The 23,692-nt window shown below is 34.0% G+C and overlaps 1 protein-coding gene and 1 long non-coding RNA gene across 5 annotated transcripts in view; one reads left to right on the top strand and one right to left on the bottom strand.

Moving 5' to 3' along the window:
- Positions 1-23,692, top strand: part of PDE4D (phosphodiesterase 4D) — a 527,299-nt gene that overhangs the window by 78,804 nt on the left and 424,803 nt on the right. For all 3 annotated transcript variants that reach the window (XM_072922389.1, XM_072922391.1, XM_072922390.1), the window contains exon 2: positions 7,389-7,509. In XM_072922389.1, coding sequence (XP_072778490.1) covers positions 7,468-7,509 — 42 coding nt within the window. In that variant the 5' untranslated portion in view covers positions 7,389-7,467. The remainder of the gene's footprint in view (positions 1-7,388; positions 7,510-23,692) is intronic.
- The window catches only part of LOC121468141 (uncharacterized), a 231,237-nt gene that overhangs the window by 132,905 nt on the left and 74,640 nt on the right, over positions 1-23,692 (bottom strand). The gene's annotated exons all lie outside the window — the stretch shown is intronic.

Genomic DNA, 23,692 nt, shown 5'->3' with positions numbered 1-23,692 from the left:
GCTTCAAGGCACAGGTGAAAGTTAGTGCTGCCCATAAAAGAAACAAAACCCATTCATTATACAGCCGCTGAGTTGCTCTGTAAGATCATAATATGAATGCATGTCATGGGTTGAAGGCAGGAAGCAATTACTGATGCCTTATAGTAAAACCATTTTTAAACTGGATAGCATATGTTGATTTTTAAATATATTTGTTTTTAAGGTAAGCTGAAATATGCATTCATCAAATATGAATTTTGTGTGCTAGAACTACATCAGTAAATTTTATGGGTTGTAGTCATAGAAAGAAAAGTAAAGGTGGTTGTGTTATTCTGAAATGGTGTTATTGCTATCCTTTATTCAAATGAGTATAAGCAGAGATGGGGAAAGCGTGAACACTTCCAGAAAAAGATTTCAAAACTTGTATAAGTAATATTCCATCTCTGCAGTGATATGTTCTCAAGTGCTTTCCATACTGCTTGCAAAAATGCAAGAAGAAACAGAGGGATAATATTTCATCTTGGAGATGAGAAAATTGAGAACAAGGGACTTATGCCTTTACAACCGAAAAATTCTATTTAGAGAGATAGGCTTTATCTGAACCTCAAAGGAAGTAGGCAACATATCAAATCAAAAGATTATACTAAGATTTTAAACCCTTTGAGGAGGAGTTTTATCTGAGGTTTTAAATTCAAGATTTTGGGAAGGAAGATAATTCTGAAATAGCACATTTCAAAATGATGCATTCCCTTAGGTATCTCTAAAGAAAAGTAGAGGTAGAAAATTTTTATCAAATAGGAAATTGGAAAGGATAGAAGACAGTGACAGGATTATTAGACACAGTGAAGGAGAAAAATTATATTTTTTTGTGTGTGTGTGTGTGTGTGTAAAACTTGTATAAGCCCAAGAAAAACAACTGAGAGAATATGAATATATAGTTTGCACTTTTTTTGTGAAGTGACAGAAACCTATCATGGGGAAAAAATAGGATAAAGACAGTTCTAGCAAAGACATCCTTAAAATCATGAAGTTTTGCCCAAATGAGGAAAATACAAAAGGCTATAAAATTTTACACTATAAAGTATTTCATAAAAATGAAATGTTATATATTAAGATCTAATGTGAAAGACCAAAAAAGGGAAACAGAAACAAAGATATAAAGATATAGCAATCTTTTAAGAAACCTCCTCCAGATCATGAAGTCAGCTAGAGAGGTTGAAAGGACATAAGTAAAATAAAAGGAAAATTTAATGAAGATGTACTACAGAAGAACTTGCAAAGTCTATTAAGATAGGATTTTTCCTGTAAGATACATCAAAACCTGTCCCAGATTTACGCAATAGTAGAAGAAATTGTTAAATAAACAGGTAAAATCGGCAAGGACTATCAGCAGAACACTTCCATAAAAGCCCACAAATCAAACCCATTAATTACTAACTCTGAAATATGAGCTTGCCAAGAAGCAGAGCTTTGTGCTGTTCCATATGCTAAATAGGTTTTGGGGGGAAAAAAAAAGAATTTGATAAATACAAATTTATCAATGGCTTTAAAGACAACTATGCAAAATTGCAAAACTGCAGAATCTGATAAAATAGCAGATGAAATCTAAAATGAAATGAAACTGAAGTGATAAGGAGGGCAGTGGGAGCATGGCAAGTTTAAAGTTGCATGATGGACTTGGAATGAGCGTCACTGTGTAGAAAGGGACTTTGAGCAAAAGCAAACAGCTGTATGAATATGCTAGCTTGATGCTCAGAGGTCCAGGAAGAAGATGAAATATTAGGAAGTGTGTGGAAACAGAAGAATATGAAGCAGAGGTTATTATGCTGGCACATGTGTGCCGAGACTGCCTGCATATTAAGCAGTGTAGGACGTTCTGGTCAGTTTTCTTGAAGGGTTCCCATTTTTGTTAAGTAAATGTATCATCCATTCAGTGCTGAGAGAATAGGCACATTGGAGAACTTGCGGAGTATTATAGCTATTTTAAGCCAGTTCCTCCATTAAAAAGAGTGCAATCTTAGAACAGTCATTACCCAACCTGGGACTAGCAGTGTCTGACCTCGTCAGTGCTGCTGTGTGGTGCGTGGTGTGAGGATACACAGTGTTCTCTTGTGTGCGTAACAGTCAGAATGTTTGTGAGATAAGTTAACCTTGTATGTAGAATAAGACCATGCACTTTGGGGAAAGTCTGCATTGTTTTTCTCAGTCCTGATACAATCTCTAGGACTGAATCAGACCAACCCAACAGCTGAGTCCTCAGTACTAGCACAGAAGTGAAGAATAAAATACTAACAATTGGTCTATAAGCTTATAAACAAAATTATCAAATATCCCACCATAAGAAAAATATATTTAGTGGGCATCCTCTTACACCAAATTGCTTTTTCATGTCCCGTCCCTAGATTCAATACCTGACTAATTTCCCCAGCTTTCATGTCTCTGTATATCTGTTCTAAGACATTTCTTGGGGTAAGTGCTGGACACTTATTCTGGGATGAACGGAAGTTACTTAAAAAAAAAAAACAAGAAAATGCACTAGGTGGACTTAAGTGTCTCTCTAGAGGTTATGCTGTATTCTGCTAAAATCATATTCCCTGTCTCCAGAAATGAGGCTTTATGATTTTATCCAGGGAAAGAAATAAAAAATATAGCAATATTTTTACATTCCTCTGTGCTTTATAACCTGCTACAGCAATTTTACTCCATCTTTTTTTTTATTAAAAAATCCAGCATCCTGCTGTGCAGCATGTTATCTAATACATACCTGTGATTAATGATATTGCTAATAACAAATCCTCCAAATTGTCTGGCATTAATACTTGTGTTGTATCCATTCAGCAATATGTCTTCAAAAAACTTCTTGTGTAAGCTGCTAGTGCTTCCTGAAAAGTGGTTCTCATAACATGTATTTCATGATTTTCAAATGTAGGAGAAAACTTATGGCTAAGTAATTATCTAGTCTTAACTTAATTTTGTTCAGTAATGTCTTGGGTGATATAACTTACATTGTACCACCAAAAGAGTACAGTACTTAACAATCAAGGACTTACAGTAAAATTATTTGGCATTATTGTTAGAAAAGATAATGGTAAATATTATTTGAAAAATTAAAGAAAAATGCTTCTACAAGTGTGATAAGAGTTTATGTCTATTCTGCTGAATTTAAATGTCAAAATTACCATTTTCTCTACTAAGAGTGACTGTTTACCTATCATTCATGCCTACAGAAGAAGTTGTTGTAGAACAGGAAATTTAAAAAAACCCCACCAAAATACTAAACAGTTTGGATTTAATTCAGCCTAGTTGACAAGTTTAAAGGACATTTTATGCACTCTTCAGAGATGTTAATATTGTATATAGTATATTTCTTCTTGTAGCTTCCATATAGTTTTGAAACACTGACTTTTACAGTAGTGTTTATAAATTTGGAGAATATAAATGAAGTAGAATTGATACAAACAAGGTTTTTATATATTTTTTTTTAAATCTCATATAGCAATTGCTTTATTTGTGGGACATTCATAGTCTTGCTTGTTCTGCATTTAGCCAAGTGTAAAGTGGAATGTTCATACTCATGCCAATTATATATTTTTTTTTTAAAGTAGGGTAAATGCTTTTTGAATATTGAATTGTTTTGAATAATTCTCATTGCCTACAATGAGAAGCAAATGATATTGAAAATATATTGAATTAAAGGAGGTAAAAAGCTAGCCTAACTAGGCAAGTGTGACTGATTTCTGGGTTATGCTTTAGAATATATTTAAAGAAATAGAAGACCAGTAGCATGATAACAGGAATATATTTGGCTTTGAATATTCAAGTGTTTATTTGGACAGTTTCTCTCTTAATAAGTGATTTCTTATGTCTCAGCCTATCTATAGGAGTTGTTTTTTCAGTCATAACTAGGAAAATACAGCAGCTTTCTTAGCATAGGTGACAGCATGTGCTGATGAAACTTTTACCTTTCTTTGACATTTGTTCCTGTTGTCTAGGTCTTTCACAGCCTGTTGCTTTGAAAAATTTCTTTAATGGAGCTTAGCAGATATATTGGAGTGTCTCTGCTCTTTTGTAATGGTTTTTTTTTTTTTTAAATTCCTTTTATTTTCTTTTGTATGTGCTTGTGCTAGGGAAACTAGTCCAACTAAAATGATACAAAACACATTGAAGTGCTCTAGAAGTGGTCCTGGACACTGAATGAGTCATGCACTGCAAATATAAGCTCAGGCCTTTTGGATCTTTATCTTCAGTTGTAAAGTGAGGGTGCTTGGCTCTGAGATTAAAGTCTGCAAACAACACATTTTTTCAGAGAAATGGCAGTTTTCTTGCAGCAGATTGGAGAGACAGAAGATCCAAGAGCTCTCTGTCCTGTATGATAATGTGATTTTTTTCCCCTATCTATTTAACTGAAAGAAATTTGGCTATCTTACCAGCCCAGAACTGCTCAGAAATAGAGACATGTCGGAGATAATCAGTATGAGTTCTCATCTCACTTGTGTAGATGGATCCGGGTGGCAACAGTGATTAAGCTCTATCTCAAATCTCTGCTGTAACTTTTATAGAAAGATTTTAGACAGTGATTGACAACCCAAATCACCACTGAAACTCTTTCTATATAATGAATATTTCCAGATGATTAAGTATAGCATTTGTATGCTATACAATTTGTCAATTAGAAAGGAGGAGAAAACTCTTATAGGTAGTGTTGTATTTTGTTAAACACAGCTCTGATACAGATACAGGTGACCCTAGAGTCAGACTTAGTATTACTAATCATAATCTTGTCAGCTTCCAGCAGTTTGCCCACCAAAATTGCTTAATTCTTCATTGATATATTGAAACTCCTTTGCTCAGGTTTTACATAGGTGCCTAAGATAAACCAACTTAACCATCATATATAAGAGTTTAACATATAGGTATGCAAAATGTCAGTTCCTGATGGAAGAAAATGTCTTGGTCTTAGTTTCTGTTAAAGTCCTGTTAGAGGAATGGACAGCTGTTGCACAGAAGAGAGATTATTCAAGGTCAGGTCATATGTGATAAAATGGCATAAGAATTTCTCAGCTAGTTTGATGCAGTCCTGTGCAAATTTTAGAGAGTTTTTAAAAAATAAACACTATTAAAAAAATGTGAGGTTGTCTAACAAGTGAGGCTGTCTAACAAGTAGGAAAAGCATAAGTCTGTTGAATTGTGCAGCAACTCCTCTTTTGCAGTGTTCTATAATTCTCTTGAAAGAAAATATGCTATTTCTATAAAGAGACAGACATGCATGCAAACAAATAAACAACAACAATATCCCAGATGTCACAAGACCATAAATATATTGATTTTCCGTGGAAACCGCTCCAGCAGTCTGTCAGAATATTTTGTTGTTTTTTATTCCTCCTCTTATGATATTTGTCTAGTATTTTTTTTTTAGAAACTTCTTACAACACTAAGTGATAATATTTTGCTCTGTATGAATGTGCCACTTTATGCAATGGAACTTCACATCCTGAAAATATCTTACGAGTATCTGTAAGAGTATCAATAAGAGTAGTGAAAACTAGAGGTAGAAACAGATCATAAGGGCAAGTTGTTTTTTTTGATTTTGCCATCTCTTAATCAACTGTTCAGAAAAGAAAATTGTATTTGAGCTGAAATCCTTTAGTAGAAGCATTTACATTTTCATAGTCCTCTATAATTTAGAAAATAAACAATAGCAGAAAAATCTTCAATTTGAAGTCACTAGCTGTTTTGTTAGTCTTTGTTGTGCTTACATTTTTTGTATAAATTGTTATTGTTTAGGCTTAATGACTAAGGTAATGAAATAAAAGTTTATATATATTATTCTGCTTGTAGTCCAGAATGAATATCTTCTGTTCAAACTATTTCTTTGGCTAATATTTTGGACCTATCATGTTCAACAGCAATAAAATCCATAATACTTAAATACAAACTTGGAAAGCTTGTAAGGTCTGGAAGAAGGGCATCTGTCTGTATGACTCATGTCCCTGTTACAATAAATGGCACCAGTCTGGCGCTGGAAGTACCTCTGGGCTAGCTCAGTGGGGTCTTTTCTTGTGGTGTTATGTGTAAATTCTAGGTATCGCACCCACAGAAAAATGGAGATTAGGGAATGTTCTTCAGTCTCTTCAATCAAATGTACACAGGAAAACAAGTTACCTCTCCAGCTGTCAGCCTAGTACTGAATGGCCTGCATGTTTCTCCTTTGTTTTAAGTTTTTAGGAGCTCTACTATTCTATTTTCTGGCTGTGATGTGGATGGATGTATTATGGTTGTTCATAGAAACATGCCTGAAAGCGTTTACAACAGAATGTCATTTAATATGTAAAAAAAAATTTGACCCCCATTTAATGTGCTAGTACTGCTTTCCTCAGTTAAAGCCATAAACTTGTACCTTGATTTCATACATAGTTCTAGATATTTTATTAGGCTTCTATGAATTTTGCTAATTCATCATCTAGTTTAATTAGCTAAATTTATTTCTCTCTTTTGTGTATTGCTGGAATAGATTGACCAATTATTTATTTACTTTTGTGTCCATTGAAAAAGTGATGTGGGGATACTCATTGCAGATACTGATATTTGCTGATATAATTGATGTTTTATTAGGAGATTTTACTGTAGCATCTCTGTTGTTCAGAAATTACACTTTGTCTCACCTTTGACTGGCTGAGCTAACGAAAAAAATATGTGCAGAGATGTATCTGGCTCAAATGAGAGTATAAATCTTTAAACTGATTGATCTCAGAGGATCTGAATTTCTCTTTAATTCCACTCTTCCATGATTATTGCAATGCATGTAGCCAGAGGCTGACAAATGCTTCTTTTCAAAGCTGTGATGCCATATCATCATCAGTTGCTAGGGGTTTTTGCTTAGTTATTGTTTTAATACAGTGACAGATTTGTCAAATTCTGACAACTATATGAAAGTACCCCACTGCTGGTTTAAGCATTCTTAGTAATTTGAAAATTACTCTAGATGCCCTTCTTTCTCTGAATTTTTAGCTTATGTCATGGTCTGAATAGCATATAAGTTTAAAAATGCCATTAGACTGAGAAAATGGATAAAATTATCCAATAAGCCTTATTTCGTTATAACAAACAATACTGCCAATGTCTAGTTAAATATAATTGTGGTAAAAAGACTGTAATCAGAAGCCTGTAATCTTCTGCAATTTTTTGAATTGGTATGCATTTTTTATTGACTGGAAAGCAAGATCTATTCATGGATATGCTTGCTGTATGGTTCAGGGCAACTATGTGTTGAATGGTTTAGTGATACATGAAACATTTTCTCTGGTGGATTTTAGAATGTGTGCAGCTTTTATACACTGATGAAGGGTCTCATACTTGAATGTAGAACTTGAAAGGCCTTTGTTTTAATTATAGAAATTTATTTCTTTCAGTATAGAAGCTACTTGGATGATTGAGGGATAAAACCTCACCTTTGACTTGCAAAAGACTCCTGCTTTAGTCCTAGTCACCATGAATAAGAATGCCTGTAGTCTACGTGGGAAGAGCAAGAGTGTAAGTAGAAGGTTTTCTTTTTCTTGCTTTTTTATTTAATATCTGTACTCTTCCAGGCTACTTTTGTGTTGTATTAGCCTTTGAAATGCCACTTTCCGAGATGGAATGATAAAATCATTATTATTTGAACCCTATTATATCTGTAACCTAAATAAATATGTGTCTTCAACACCAGGAGATAAGATTATTGGACAGTAGTGTGGTTTCAGTGATTTTTTAATTTATTTTTTCTAATTGACAATCATTTTCCACAGTTTATTTTTTTAAAAGTCAGGTTTTTTTCTTAAGCATTCATTGAAATGTAAGATTATACAATGTCCACATCGTACTCAGTTGTAAATGTATGCCCCTGCACTGATGTTAGGGGCTGCATTTGATTTGATATAAAATGTTGACTGTGAAATATTCCAAGAGATCAATGAGAAAATAAGCTAATTATATAAGCATAGGTTTGGATATGTCTTAATTTTGCCTATTTCCTAGTCTTTTTAATGTGTTTTGTCTTTTATATATATATATATATATATATATATATATATATATATATATATATATATATATGTATATATGTCTCTCTGCATCCAAGAGTACTTCTGAAAAAGAGAGTTTTGGACAGTTCAGACTGAAAGATAGTTTTTAACCTGCAAAATAAACTTCCTTATTTTGGTGTTAAGTCCTAGCATATCTTGGTTTGTGAACTTAGATAGAACCATCTGCAACTATTTTTACTTTGAACTGGTTACATAGAATATTTTCTACTGTTTGTTGTTTTGAAATTGTAAAATACATAGTCTCTGAGAAGTTATTTTAAGCTATGTGGTGCTTATATATGCTACATAAATAATTTTTTGACTACTGCTTGTAGGGGAATAGTGAAACTATTTGAACTATTTCAACAAAAGTGACTTTGGAGAAGCCTCATTAGACTTGTTTAGCATGGCCAAAGATTTCATATAACATACCAAATCTTCCATGCCTGTCAATTTGAATTTTGTTTGAGCCATCCACAGTCTGCCAGACCAGTCATTTTATGAAGAAACCATCAGTTTAATGATCTTAAAAAAGAAAGATAGACTATGACTTCTATTTTTATTTAATGGTATGTTGTCACATATGTTCCAGGAAAGTTTTTGTCCTTTTTGGAAGCATCGGAATCAAGGTACTGGTTCAGTGGTTTCAGATGTCAGTGAACATAATTTATTTAATATAGAAGATGAACCTGCAGATATGTGTGAACATCTGGGTATTTTCACCAAATATAGAACTCAGTGTGCATCTTGAACTAACTGAGGCTAACTCAACAGTGTAGCATAAAGAAACTGCTGGTAGAAAATACTTAAACATTTCCATTTCTTTTCTGACAATATGTATACTACTGTTAAAATAATTTGCGAGTGATCTTGTAATTAAAAATATGTGGTTAGTATTCATTAACTGTACTTCTGATAGATTTTTTAATTCCATTACTTAACTATACTCAGATGGCATAATATGTCTAATCCTGCTAGACCTTCACTCTCTCCCTGATGGTTTGCACACTATTGCCATTCATTCTTTCATTGGTAGCCTATGGAGTTGCAGTTAACTGCATTTGTGAAAAGGGTTTATGTAATAGCAATTTCTTTCTTTCAGTGTTACTCACAGGATTAAGTGAGGATGTCAGCATCCATGTCCTTTCAGCCTATGTGTACTATTTGTCTAATACTTTTTCTTAGGTATCCTTAGGTGGCTCTTTATTTCTTTTAAAACATTTCCTCTTAAATAATTTCCTCCTTACCTTTTTTTCTGTTCATCTCTTTCCAGCATTTTCAACTTAAAATATTATAGGTGGTCTAATGCTTCTCCATGAATTACCATCTGGTACTTCTGAAAACAGAGCTAAATCTTTGTCTCTCCCTGTCTCCTTCCCTCCCTGTAATTTATTTTCCTCCTCCATTTCCACCCTCTCTCCACCACAAAGTTACTTCTAGTAAAAAATGGAGTTTTAGTTATTACTGATCAACCAGAGAATGAGATTTATTTTGAATAATTTTTATAATAAAACAGTGAACTTGATTTTTTTGTGTTTCAGAAGGGCTTAATATTATTTTCATAACTGCATAAGCAAGACAATGTATTTCCATGCACTATTTCTACAGCTTTGCATATGTGAATATAATATGTTGTGTATCAAAAAGCATGATGAAATATACTTATTGGTACTTTCAAAATCAGACTTCCAGCCTATCTTCAATGAAACTAGCTTTTTACTGATAGTACCCATTTATAAGAAATAACTTTTCAACATAGTACTGTAATAATTAGATTACTTTGGGAGTATATTGGAGCATATTTAGTCAACTAAAGGAAGTAAGAGTACTTTCAGGTGATGAGCATGCTAGTATCAAGAATGAAGTCTGAATGTCACACTGTGTGGGATTTTATCTTGGAACATTGTGTCAGAAGTGAGTCAATCCTTGTGAAATCTGAAAGTAGCTATATTGCAAGAAAATGAACCAAGAAAGAAGATATATTTAGCAACTGGGTCTGCTTAAACTGTGGCATTTTAACAGCTTCAACAACAAAAGAAAAGGAGTGGAGGGGCAGAAAGCAAAATTAGAACTTTAAGGGTAGTTTGTCTACCTTTTTATTTATTATTATCTGTAAAAGTCTAGAAGTGCAAGGCTTTTGAATTCATAAATATAAAAAGTATATTTTCAATAATGATAGGTTCGGGATAAACTACAGATCACTAATAGGAGACAAAGTGGCTCATATTTTATGATCAAAACCTTATAAGCAAAGTTTTGACCACTGGGGTCGAAAAATGGTGGAGCTCAAAATGGTATACTCTCCAAAGAGAGATTGCGGGAAAGATTCTGAGCTGCATGCAGAAGTTGTGAGCGGGGGGAGGTGATGGTGGTGGTGGCAAATCATGCAAATGCAAAGCAGGCAGGAAGCACCCATAGAAAAGTGCAAAGGAGGGCAGAGGGCTATTTGCAAACAGCTGACTCACAGAGATGTTTTCATCCAATGTTCTTAAGGCTAGATTGTCATAACCTTTGCTTGTGATGTGGAAGAGTGAAGAGAAGTTATACACTTCTTTTGTTCCTATGCTCATTTCTCCTCAGATGATGAGTCCCAGAGAAGACAAGCGCCAAGGGCTCTTTGTCTGCCCCTCCTCCTGAAGGGAGAAGGAATGTCATCCTTTCTACCCCAGACTATACTCCTCTGCTCACCAGCTAGAATAGTTAATCAGCAACACGATAAGACACTCAATACCAAAAAGTAGAGTGATGTAGTTCTCTACTGAGAGTGTGAAGGAATTGCAGAGAAGTTCAGTTCCAGTCTTTTTTCTGGCACAGCACGGTTCTGTCAGACAGAAATTCTTGCTTTAGGTCAATAGTTCTAAGTAAGCAATTTGTAAACAGACAAACTTGCAGTGTTTCAGAAGCATTTTTCATAATAAAATTGCATTAGTTACAAATAAATTGATTTTTCTCTCATCACCAATGGTTAGGTCCATTTTTTATCTGATAGAAGGATACTTAGAGGAAAATTGCCTGGGATAACCATTCTTAATGAATGGGAAGCAATTACACTGCATATTCTTTGCCTTCTTCCACCTCTCTATCTGTAATACAGTCTTTGCAAATGAAACAAGGGATAGAAAAGGCAAAGGTGGGACATTGCTAAAGGGCGAATTGAAATTCATACAGAGGTGCTATTTTTCCCTTAATGTCACTGGCTGACTGGCAAAATGGACATCTTAGGCAGAATGTGTCTTTATGTAAAGCAGCAGCTTATGTAAGAAATGCCTGGCACAGCTTTCATCCATTTTTTAAAATTAATTTTTGATTCATTTTACAGGGCTAGTAAAAATGCCTATTGTGAGAGTCCCGTCTGAGAAACTATCCTATTGTATCCTATTAAATTAATTATTTTATGTTAATTTACTATATTCACATGTGTGCACTTGTTAATATCCTTTTACTTGTGGAATTATCTTTTAGAAAGAGTGGGAAGGTACCATAGCAGGAATACACTAGTTTATTCCTGACAAAGATATTGCACGTGTTCATTTTCTCCCACTCATTCTGGATTTCTTCAGTTTATTCTTCCGCCCTTTCCCATGGAGGAAGTTTTCTTCATGGAATTCCAACTAATGTTTCCAGCTACCCTGTTCTATTCAGATCTCAAAATCTATTCTCCATACTTTTCTTCCTTCTGACTGATATTTCTGAAATTTTGTCATAAATCTCTCTTTTCTTCTCTTGATTCTTCTCCTAGCTCAGCTCCTGCCTACGTTCCTAATTAAGCTCCAGCCTTTTTGAAGGAAGTCTTACCTCCTTATCTAGGGCCTGGGCAGTACTTAAAATTTTGAGACATAACTGCACCATTTTGGAACATGAAAATACTCTCACTCATGTGCTAACAGACATAAAAACCCTAATCTGTAACTCAAATATCATCCACTATTATGCAGATTTAAATAATAATCTGTGGGGCAGTGGTATTTATTTAGTCCAAATTACATCAACAGAAAAAAAAATCTCTTGATAGTTTGAGTGGGTCTGAGAGAGTTTTACAGCTCAGCTATGCTATGAAACCCCTGAATTATGCCTAGGTCTCTATTTTTTGAGTTCTTGCACATTTGTGTCATTGGCATCCCTTGTCCCAGTTCTTCCTATCTGCAACAATGATTGTCTGCTGGGAGGTTATATCTTCTCAGCAATACATTTATGCTCTCAATTTTCCCACCCAGTGCTTGATTTCAGGCTGTCTTGAAGAGGCACAGTGTATGGTTCAGGCCCCCTTTCATGGGAAGGACTGGGAGGTGTCAACCACTTGTATCAGAATTACAGCTACTTTTGTGTTTTACTCAGAGTAATTATCCAATTATCCAGATTCAGCCCTTTTGTCTTTACTGTTTGATGGAGACCACTCCTACCTTCGGAATAATTTACTACAATGGTGAAAATAACATTAAAAACCCCTGAAGGTCTCATTCTATGGCTATAAAGAAAATATGCTGAACCTAGAGAGTATTAGCTTAAATAAAATAGATGTTATAAGTTTAGGAAAGGAAATCATGGGTACATTACTGTTTCCTGGAATAGGCAAATTAGGAGTAAAGGCAATAAAGATCAGGACTTTATACATTGCTCATCACACTGAGGGCAGCTAGTGGTCAGGGAGAAGTAAAGGAAAGGCAAGAATGTGGTGGATAATGTAATTAAAACAGAGTAATATTAAAGATTTAATGATCTCCCTACTTTGCTTCCCACTTACCTATTACAGTATATTCCTAATCCATGACTGAGTTTCTAGACACTCTTCTCTCTTTAAATATGAAGATAGTCTTTCTGGCTCTTCAGTTTGCAAACTCTGCATCTTTTGATTCCTTCTTTGAGACTAAATTTTGAAACAGTGCCTAGGAGAAGGCTGACTGATGCTGACAGAGTGAGGGATATAGGAGAATGAGCATGTAACTGACGCACAGTATATATGGATGGAAATGCCATATTGTGTAATTCCTTTTTTAATGTAAATTATTTTGTTCTTATTTGTCTTTTACTTGTCTTTTTAAATTGCAGATAGTTATTGTCAATATCTATGCATCTGTCAGAGTGAAATGGATATTGCATATTCAGGTTCTTCTGCATGGCAAGGTCCTTGAGATATTTATAATAGAAATATTAAATATTTTCTATGGAAATTTAAAATTTAAAGAATTTGGAAGTATGATAGATGTAGAGTACTAAAGAATGGTAAAGCGCAGTTACATGGACAATGTTTTTAGAAGAACAAATATTGTAGCAATGGCAGAACAATTTGCTAGATGTTTTTGTTGAAAATGGAAATGGCTTCATACTAGTTGTTATGTCAAAACACATAATTCCCTGGCAAGGATTCCTCTTCTTTGGCCACTGACAGCAAAAGGAGACATGAAGAGCTAAAAACAATGAACAGCTGAGTAGTATTAAAACTTGAGTAGGTTGACAAGGGCAGTGTATTACAGAATTAAGACTGTCCTGCAATTCTTAGATGGTGGTCTTGCTATTGAAGTTTTTCAATTTCTATTTTGTTTATTCATCAGTGGCTTCAGAAACAGCTGTGACTGTATGTAAAAAATGAGAATTTTTTTTTCTTAATGGTGTATAGTTTTTCCCTTCTGACATAGGCAGTATATATTTTCTTTTATCTATGTATGCTTACATGTCTGTACACATAAATATAGAGCCTAGAAAGGCAGAAAGCATACGGTGTGTATGTCCATTAGGAAGCCCTTAATGAAGAAAGAACATGATGAGATTTCCTTTAATAAATTAAAAAAATCAAATGTAGTTCTGAAGTGGGCTAATATCAAACTTGCCTTTCTATGAAATATGAGGCTTCTCTCACCAAAATTGAAGCCTGTTACCTTACATAGGACCTTAGCAGGAACACTGCAAACTGCCTATGAACAGCGAAACTGCATAATCTGTAGCCCCTCAGCAGATGCATCTGATGGCTTGAGATTGAAAACCTTAATATCATCTATGAAAGGGCTGGTTAAATCTTCAGATTCTCACCTATTTCTTTCAGCACTGTAGAATCTGGAAATTTCAGTTTTGTCTGTTTCTTTTCTTCCTCTCTCCTTTTTAAACTTTAGTATTATTTGTACCAAAAGTCAGCTAAAGAAAAGAAAGAATATATTTAAGATCTGGGGAATCTCTGCTTTTCATTAAATTCTGAGTCTATGATTCAATACAGTTTGAGAACACAGTAAACAGAAACAGAAATTTTTGGTCTGTTGCAGCTGAATACTTGCGGATAGATCTTAAACAAAAGACCAGATGAGTCCTACTAGGTATTTTTTTCATATCTCTGTAAAGAAAAGGATCAAAGAAATTAAATTTTGCAGTTTTTCCTTCCATATTCCACTTCTGCCGTTTGCAATTTTCACATATAAATATACAAAATAACCAGAAATTTCCCAACTCCTCCATTATAGAACCAAAAAATATTGTCCCTCACTTTCAGGAAGTCCTAACAAAGATGAATTTTTATTTTGAAACCTCCAAAAAGCTTACTGCCTCTGCCCTTCAGTCCTAAGATGGAAAAATAAAGAAGGCTCAGACTTGCTCTAGGGCTAGTACTTATCTCATATCTTAGATCATGCATTCTAGAAAATGATTTGATTTTGATTTTTCAAATATATCTGGGATATTTTTTCTGCTGCTGTGTTCTGTTCTCATTCCCCCTCCCCCATCCCTGCCTTTTTTTAAGTCACAATAACTTGCCTAGAAACTAAATTACTTATCACTTCACCCTTTTCTTTATAAGTATAAAAAACAATGGAAGCCTTTGGATCTGATGGATTTTCACTGTGATTTGTGACCCTCCCATTCAGGCTTCTTTAGTATAACTTCTAAGTTTTTGTCTTGCTTTGGGTTACTAGCTGTTAGCTTTCACCTAATCTTTTGACACATGCTTATAGGTTTTTCACGGTCCTATCTGCTTTTTTGGACTATTTTCTATGTCTCTGTTAGATGTTAGACCATGCATCTTCCTTTCGTATTTGAGATCCAGAAAGCAATGACGGCAATGGTGCAAATTAGGCCAAATTCTGTTAGCTTTTTATCAGATATTACATATTAGAAAATTGCAACCCCTCATCTGGACATTTTGCTGTAAAATATAATAACAAAAAAAAGAGTTAAAAAAAAATTAGGGCTCACTTGAAAAACCAGAGCAGTAAAATCAAATAAACACTTAATTTGGTATCAAAGAAACACATTTAAGGCTATTTGCATGGTCTAAAATAAGTACAAACTACAACTGATTGCAAGATGATTTTGAAAACTGAATTACCATACATAATATTTTTGGCTAAAGAACTGAAAAAAATAATCAAATTTTGTGTGAGATGGGGGATATTTTTTATTATACATGTTATGCTTCTTATACATTTTAAATTACCATACCTTGAGAAAATTGATTTCAAAACATAAGTGAACATTTGAAAATACTGAAAGGCATTACTGTCCAATTCCTCCATTAGGTAAACAAACTACAGTTTTCTACCTACATAATTTGAAATTTAGGCTATGACACTCTTATCTATAACCTTTTATCTGCATGTTCTTCATGAATAGTAGCAATTAATAGCAAACCTTCATCTCTTTCTGGAGCAGAACATTGTGTATCATTGATTTTTTTTTACCAAGGTTCAATATCTGAATTACATGGCACATGTCAAGATCTAGGTTTTGCTTAGTAAAAATAGTATCTGAATAATAAAGTAAGAACAAATTAATTAGGATGGGAAGGGAAATTTAGACAGATAGCGAGGAAAAAATAATTTAGATTAAATTGTTGTATATCTACAAGTATCTACTTCCAGCCTTGGTTTTGGAATCTTTGCTTCAGAGATAAGATACTAGATTTTTTCTTGATGCCTTTGAAAATTCTTCTAGAAATAATTTTCACTTATTATTCTCTTCATGAGAAACCAGCTCAGTGTCACAATCCAGAGAGTAAAAGATGAAGTCTCAATGGTTTTGCTATGCTCTTTTCAAAAGAAAACAATTGCCTCAGTGAAAATATTCTTACTTAATGATCCTCTCTTGAGAGAGCAAAATTAGAATGTCTCTATTCCTCTTTTGAAACAGCAGCTGCTCTGTAACAGGAAGGAGTTGTTTTAAAAAATAAAAATGAGAAACTATGTTGGAAAATAAAATTAAATAAGGCATTGAAAAATAATATTTTTGGAAACTGTGTGGTTTTCTAATACAAAACCTATTAGAGGAGAAACCAGCATGGTTTTATGGCTGTACCCAGACCTTCATCCATGTTGCTTTCCAGCCTGTTTTGATGTCTCTCACTGTGTGTTATCTAGCATTTTTTACTCTCTTGCATTTTCAATTACATCTTAGAAAAAGGAAACTCATATAAAGGAGAGACAACAAAGATACCTGTCACTTATCCATGTAATTACTCTTATAGTTCTTTTCCATTCTGTGCCTTTGGGGTCACTTCTGGGTGAAAAATCTCAGTTCATAAAATATATGTAAAAATATCAGTCTTTTATATTCTTTTTGCATTTTATCTTGATAAAATAAAAATTACTATGTTACTACCTAGACTGTACATAATAGTAGCAGATAAAAAATAATTGGAAGGCTAAAAATTTTTGAACCTCATTATAGAAATCATAAATATCTCTATCAGGAGTGCTCCATGTTTTCCAAACTTCACTCTGGTTTCTTTGGTTATACAGTGCTGTGTGTCGTGAAGCAGCCCCAGTTAACCATTTACATTTTCTTATTCAGGAATGCATCAGAAGTCTGATCAGAACTGTCACTATTTTACAAGCATCTGCTATTTTCATGATAGTGTCTTCCTCTTCATCTGCAATTCGGTACAAAGATTTAATTAAAGTAGTTAAAATAACAGACAACAGATGTGATCTAGTCAACTACAAGTAAGCAGTTTGAGATTCCTCTGTGGATGAACAGAAATTAAAACATTTAAAATTCTGTAATTTATTTAAATTGCTTTGTCTACCAAATTTAGCTAAACACTGTTGTCTTGCAACATTGCTTTTCAATAGCTAATAATGTGGAATTCTTAAGAGCTACCTACAGTTTTCACAAAATTTATTTTGGAGATAGAAAATTCCTGCATTTTTTCTGATTTCCTAATGAGTGTGTACCTTATTATTCTTTAATCCCTGGGCTCTTTGTGCATTAAATAATCCGCAACATTATGCTCTTATATGAATTACCATCAGAGATATTGGAATCACTAAATCTTATATATTGTTACAGCAATATAATCAGTCTCATGTGCTACGTAAATGTGGCTTGCATAATTCCTTAAGAAAGTCATGTTTTGGTTGTTTTAATTGCAAGCTGGGTGTTCAATTGTGGCTGGGTATGCCTCAAGCCTTCACTTGCTTTCCTCAACTATAGGATTTTATATTTGTAGAAAATTGTCTGCATATAGAAACAGGAAAGAAAAATTGACTTTTTTTTTTCCCCCTCTAAAAATGTCTAATTAGAATGAAATATATACTAATTAATTAGCTTGTGCTGACCATAATGTCATAAGTTGTTGAGTTGCTGCCCAACAGACTTCATCACTCATCAGAGTAATCAAGATAAAACGGGATGCAAATTAGGAAGTAAATATACTGGATGTTTGTACCCTAATCATGACTTTCCCTTCTTCCCCCCGGTGTTCACAAGCTCTAGGTCTCTGTTAATTTCTTTCTTTAGTTAATCATATGTTCTTTTTCTGTTCCTCAATGCATAACAATTCAATCTACTCTTCTAGTTCCATTTTGTGATTCCATTTTAAATAACATCTCTTCTGGCTGTGTTTCTCCATGAATAATCCCTCTAAATGGTAAATGCAAAGTAACTAAAAAAAAGAAATTCCACTATGTTGTTCTAGGGTTAAATCAATGAATAGAGATGTAATAGACAAACCACAGTAAGAGTAGTGAGTTTGGGAAAGAATATTATTCTGTCTATCAAAACATTGCAAACTAGCTGTGGTGCATAAACCGAAAGAATTAATATGATGGAATTCATGCATCACTGAGTCACTAAGGAAAATAAAAAGTAATAAAAAAAAATAGTGCAGTTAAGTATCACATGGTTAAGTAGACCAAAGTACTGCTTTCACAGAGCTGAATGACATTCTTTCACCTGGAACAAAACTACTCTCTCAAAAAAAAAAAAAATATATTGGCTCAGCAATATTCCTTGAAGCTTTGCAAAAGAATCCTTAAAGCTTGGTAGAGTGCAATTTGAAATATGTTTAAAATTAATTTATTAATTTTGCCATGGCTCTAGAACCTTATGATATGTGATACCTTAGGATATAAGGATGATGTTCCTTTCACACTTAGATTTGGTTTTTTTAGCTTTTTCATTATGGTTTTCCTGTAATGAGATCTTGCATGCTGGCTTTCAGTCAAGAGCAGTCTAAGTTAAAGAATGATTGGTGGGACAACATGCATTTACTAAAATAAGATACAGACCAGACGACCGTGTATAAATGCTATCCACACAACATTGTATTTTCCCTTACTAGCCTCATCTATGAGGCAATAAGAAAGGGATAATGTTGATGGAAGTTAAATTTTAAAACTGTGGTGTGAGAGCGGAGATTTAAGTAAAACTTTCTCTCCTTCAGGGATCGCAGATATGTTAATAACACACTGACACTGTTGTCATAGAATTGTTTGGCTTGGAAAGGACCTTAAGTATCATCTAGTTCCACCCTTCTGCCATGAGCCAGAACACCTCCCATTAGACCAGGGCTCAAAACCCCATTCAGTCTGGCCCTGACCTGTGGATGGAGCATCTACACCTTCTCTGCGTGCTATGTTCTAGTGCCTCATCAGCCTCAGAATAAAAAATTTATTTCTAATATCTACTCTAAATCTACCATCTTTCAGGTTAAAACCATCTGCCCTTGTCCTGTCACTGCCTTTTTAATAAGTCCCTCTCCATCTTCCTTCTAGTCAGCCTTCACGTACTGGAAGGCTGCAATTAGGTTGTTCCAAAGCTTTCTCTTCTGCAGTCTGAACAATCCCAATTTTCTCAGGCATTTCTTGTATGGAGGTACTCTACCCCTTGATCATCTTGGTGTCCTTCCTCTGGACTTGCTCCAGCAGGCAGTTGACCTTCCTGTGCTGGGGACCCCACAGCAGGATGCATCACTGCTGGATGCAGCACTGTGGTTTTACATGGCTGTAGTTTGAAGACGATTGATGAAACAAAAAGAAAGCTGTTGCATTACATGGAGAATTTGCATCGCAGTCTTTGGATCTTTTCCAGTCTAAAAAACCCTAGAGAAATAAAAGCTACCAAAGTTGCTGTGGTTGTTTCAGTGTTCAATATTCTCTCCTTGCTTCCAGGAACAAGAACCAGGGAAAATAAAAGAATGCTGGTATAGCAGTATAGCAGCTCTTGAATTATCCTATAGTGAACAACAATTTGCTAAGACACTCTTATTTCCAATATAATGGTGTATACTGCAGGCTGTGTGTCAAGGATACCGGCAACTGCTTCAAGCATTAGCTCTCCATTCTGCCTTTTTCCACCCCTGATAGCCCCCTGCTCCTAGTAGCTACTTCTGGAGCTTTGAAATAAACACTCGCATTACAGAAGTGTTTTCAGAGGGGAAAATATCAAGTGAAGGAATTGCTCAGTTTACCTTTGTTGGCGTGAAGGTGAAAAGTTTGGGGTTACAACTCAGGTGAAAAGTTGGGTGTTGGAATTATATGTAATAAAACTTGCTTATACAAATCTCATCAACATTCTATCTTGGTGTTCTTCCCTTACAGCAACCTATCATATATATCCAGCATATTAAAATCAAAATCTATTGCTAATGGAAGAATCTATGTTATGGATGGTAAAGTTCAGTAATAACATCACCATGGTACTCAGAAACAACACTCTAAGCATGCTTTCTTTAGAGGTGTGATAAACTGAAATTATGGACATCACAGTAGCAGTAGCAGATGTATTTGAAGGCACTTGTTCTTTGGTTGGTGCTCAGAGGTTACAGGGCTGTCCCACAGCATGGTTGTGTAGTGTACTATAATTTGCTGACTGGATTAGTAAAGAGGAGCAGGGAAAGATTCAAATAAGAAACTGTATTTCTAACTATTTCTCTCTATTAATGAAGCACTAAAGAGTGCAAATTTTTCAAAGTACAGAACAGAATCTAGGAATCTGTGTCTTCAGTGAAGCCAGAAAAGGTAAAATACATGGCCTAGTACAGCATTTGATAAGCAGAAGAGTGGGAAAAAATATTTGAAAGTCAGGATTTCTTACTGGAACATGCCTATGAAACAAAAAGTCTAAATAAATGCAAAGAAAAAAAAATAATACAAAATACCTTTATAAGCTCAGGACTTCTGGAGTTATGTCTATTTGTTGTCATTCCTCTCCTGGAGTAAAAATGTAGAATGATTCCTCTTTCTGTGTAATTTTTTAGAGAACTGTGCCTCAACATTTTTAACTGTACATTAATGGATACATAAGGTTTTCTAAGAGATTATTTTTGAAAGCTTGTGTACTATTGCTAGAGATTTCTTAAATTTTGTAAAAGAACAATATTTTTAGCTATGTGACTGAGTTTATAGTGCCAGTTTTAGAATAGGTGAAAATGTTGTCAATATATGGAATGCATGTATGGACAGAGATAAGCTATTTGTCTGCCTTGAGCTCTGCATTATGGCTCTACAAATTTCATCCATATTTTGCACATTTTTTACCTCTCACACTATCCAAATGGTAAGCCATCAACTTCCTCCTCCTCCCCTCCCCACAGTACATGGGAATTTTTATATATTTTTTTATATAATGAATCTCTACAGAAAATAAATTTGTAATGCTATTGTATGAAATGGCTACAATTGATGTAAAATAGATTATATTTTTAAGCAAATTTATTTATTGTCTTGGAGAAAGTGCATGTTAGCTGTTAATTGTCAGATTCTCAGGTGAAAACAACATCCTTAAGAAATTTTCCTGCCCACATGTTGAATTACAGCCACTTTTTATGTCTGTGCAACATTGTATGTAGTGCCAGGAATGTACTACTCTGTGATTATCCATGCTCTGGGAGACTCAGAGCTCAAGCAGTAAATCTGTGTTTTAAGAGCTGCAGAAAACTTTAGAAGTAGAAACAAAGTGTGTATTTTATTGGTACTCAACAGCAGAAACCTCTGTACATATGCTTACAGTTACAATCTTTCTTTCATGCTGTTGAAGCTTATATTTTTAAAATATAACACTTCTGTTTTCAAAGAACTGTGTATGACCAGTGAGATTGGTGGCATAAAGAAGAATGGAAAGCAGTGAGGGAAATGTCTAGTATTTGAAGTGATTCCACAATTATATGAGGTCTTATATTTTGGCATCATAACACCATTTTTATGCTGGCTATTCCAGAGGAAAACAAATTAAATAAATCAATCTGGTTTTGTTGAGATTTTTTTAAAGAATATACCTTATGGAAGTTTTGTTTAAGATGCTTAGAGTAAAATCTCTTTACTGCGTGGAAACTAAGGGATATTAAGTTTAAAAATATTCAGAATAGGTAGTTACAATGCCATAACTCAAGTCTCATTTTATTGGTCTTTTTACTTTTTAAACAGAGGAAGATTCTATGATAACAGAGGCAATGTCCTAGCCTCAGTTCTGTCCTCTTCAGAGCAAGTTTTCCATTTTTCAGTTTTTAATATTTGCAGAAAGGAATCTACTGTGGAAGCCATTTGGAAATTTGGTTTTGGAGAAGACCTCCCTTGTGTCCTACACTTACTAAGACCTTAGGATAAATTGCTGATGTGGCAGTGCGAAATTCAGCACATTGCAGCTCTTCCTGCTTGACCAGCTGTTATTAAACATGATAGGTGATGTAGTCTGAAAATGATGAAGGCCTTTTGTTGACATAGGAGTGCATTTCAACTGTCATGCAGATTTCATTATGTAATTAATGTGACGTTTGGAAGTGATAGAGAATACTATTCATCATTAGAGTGGTACATTTACAGTGGTCTAAGAAACTGCAGCAACAGTTATATTTTTATGTACCCTACACTTGACTGAGTAGATGGAACTATCAGTCTCCCTCCTTTCACTGCTGGGATGAAAAGCATAAGGATGTTATTGCTTGTTTAAGAAATGGACAGTCTGTAACTCTTGAACCTCATGCAGTTTGAAAAAGGTTACTAAAGAGAGTAGTGTAATTTGTAGTTTGATTCTGACAATTTATTCAGTGATGTTAAGTCATGCATCAAACAGAATGGATTTAAGCCTGCTGCATGCACTGCATGTGTTGCACTTGATTATATAATTTGGCTGTAATAATTCAGTTAAACAAATACTACTATAAAACAGCATAATTTAATATAAGTCTGCATTAGTTAACTTTTGAGTCTTACTCTTTCTTCTCATATATTTGACTCTATGTAGGTCTAAAGAATTCTTCTCTAGGAAGTCTATTAATGTGGTCATATTTTGAATTTAAAAGTCTGCTTAAATACCTGTTAATCAAAAGATCACTTTGGAGAAGTGGCCTTTCTTCAATTAAAACTGTGTATTAATCTCTAACTCAGTATTAGGTTCAGATTGGCCAGGGGAATGTAATTAGCTCTCTCCCTCACAGTTGTCAGAGAGCTATGCCCTTTTTATCCATCTGAGATCTAAGACTTGGTTTAAAACCTGACTACTTGAAATTGGTGGGATAATAGAATTGGTTCTTTTAGACTGCCTTCTCTAATATAAAATCAAGATCTTACAAAACATTTGGAACACTTGTGAGTGATAAAAATGGAAATTAAACATGTGTGATATTATGCATATTGTTGGTAAATTTATACTGTAACTTGAAAGCTAATTGTTTTCAAACACATTTTATCCGTTTCAGAGAAGATATTGTCTGTTATAGATGGGTACCATTATCAAATTATATAGATAAAATAAAACTTCCTACAAAGCAATTTCTAAATGGAATTTGTGTGGAGAGTATTGATTAGTAACTTGAGATAAATTTCCTAAGGAGCTATAGCTATGAGTTCCTAGCATTGAGATAAGTCTAAGAATTTTCAAGTTAACCGTGCAGGAAAAATTGTTCAAAACCAGAGATATATAGTAGTAGGATGCAAAGAGCACTATGATATACTGGAACCCATATGAAAAACAGTGAAAAGGAGTATATAACAATTTAAAGTAATTTAGATTGAAAGTTTTTGTATAGGTCATAAAATGTCTGAATCAGAAAAATATGCTCTTATTAATGATTTTCTTGCAAGAAAATTTTATTTCAGCTGAATCAGAAGATTTTAAATCATAAAGAAATAAATAATAAATAATAATTCTTGAGTAGAAAAAACTACCATTAAAATATTTAAATTTGGAATGAAAATATTCTTTTACAATAAAGTCCCTACAGAATAATTTAAGAAGGTTTGACGTGTATAAAAATGCAGAATCATACCTCTAATTTCTTATAATGTTCTTCCTTCTCCTCATGTCTGAGAAATAGTTCTGCCCAAAATGAATGTATATATTTTTTTTAAAGATATTTTTGTTTTCTGTGTCTTAAATATTTTTCCCTAATGAATTATGGCTTTAAAAATGTTATTACTTGATAAAAAGATTATTATTTAGGTTGGGAGCACTACGTTGTC

Source organism: Taeniopygia guttata, chromosome Z, assembly GCF_048771995.1.
Source record: "Taeniopygia guttata chromosome Z, bTaeGut7.mat, whole genome shotgun sequence".
Lineage (NCBI taxonomy): Eukaryota > Metazoa > Chordata > Aves > Passeriformes > Estrildidae > Taeniopygia > Taeniopygia guttata.
Note: the sequence above shows the minus strand (reverse complement) of the source record. Positions and strands in the feature narration are given on the sequence as shown.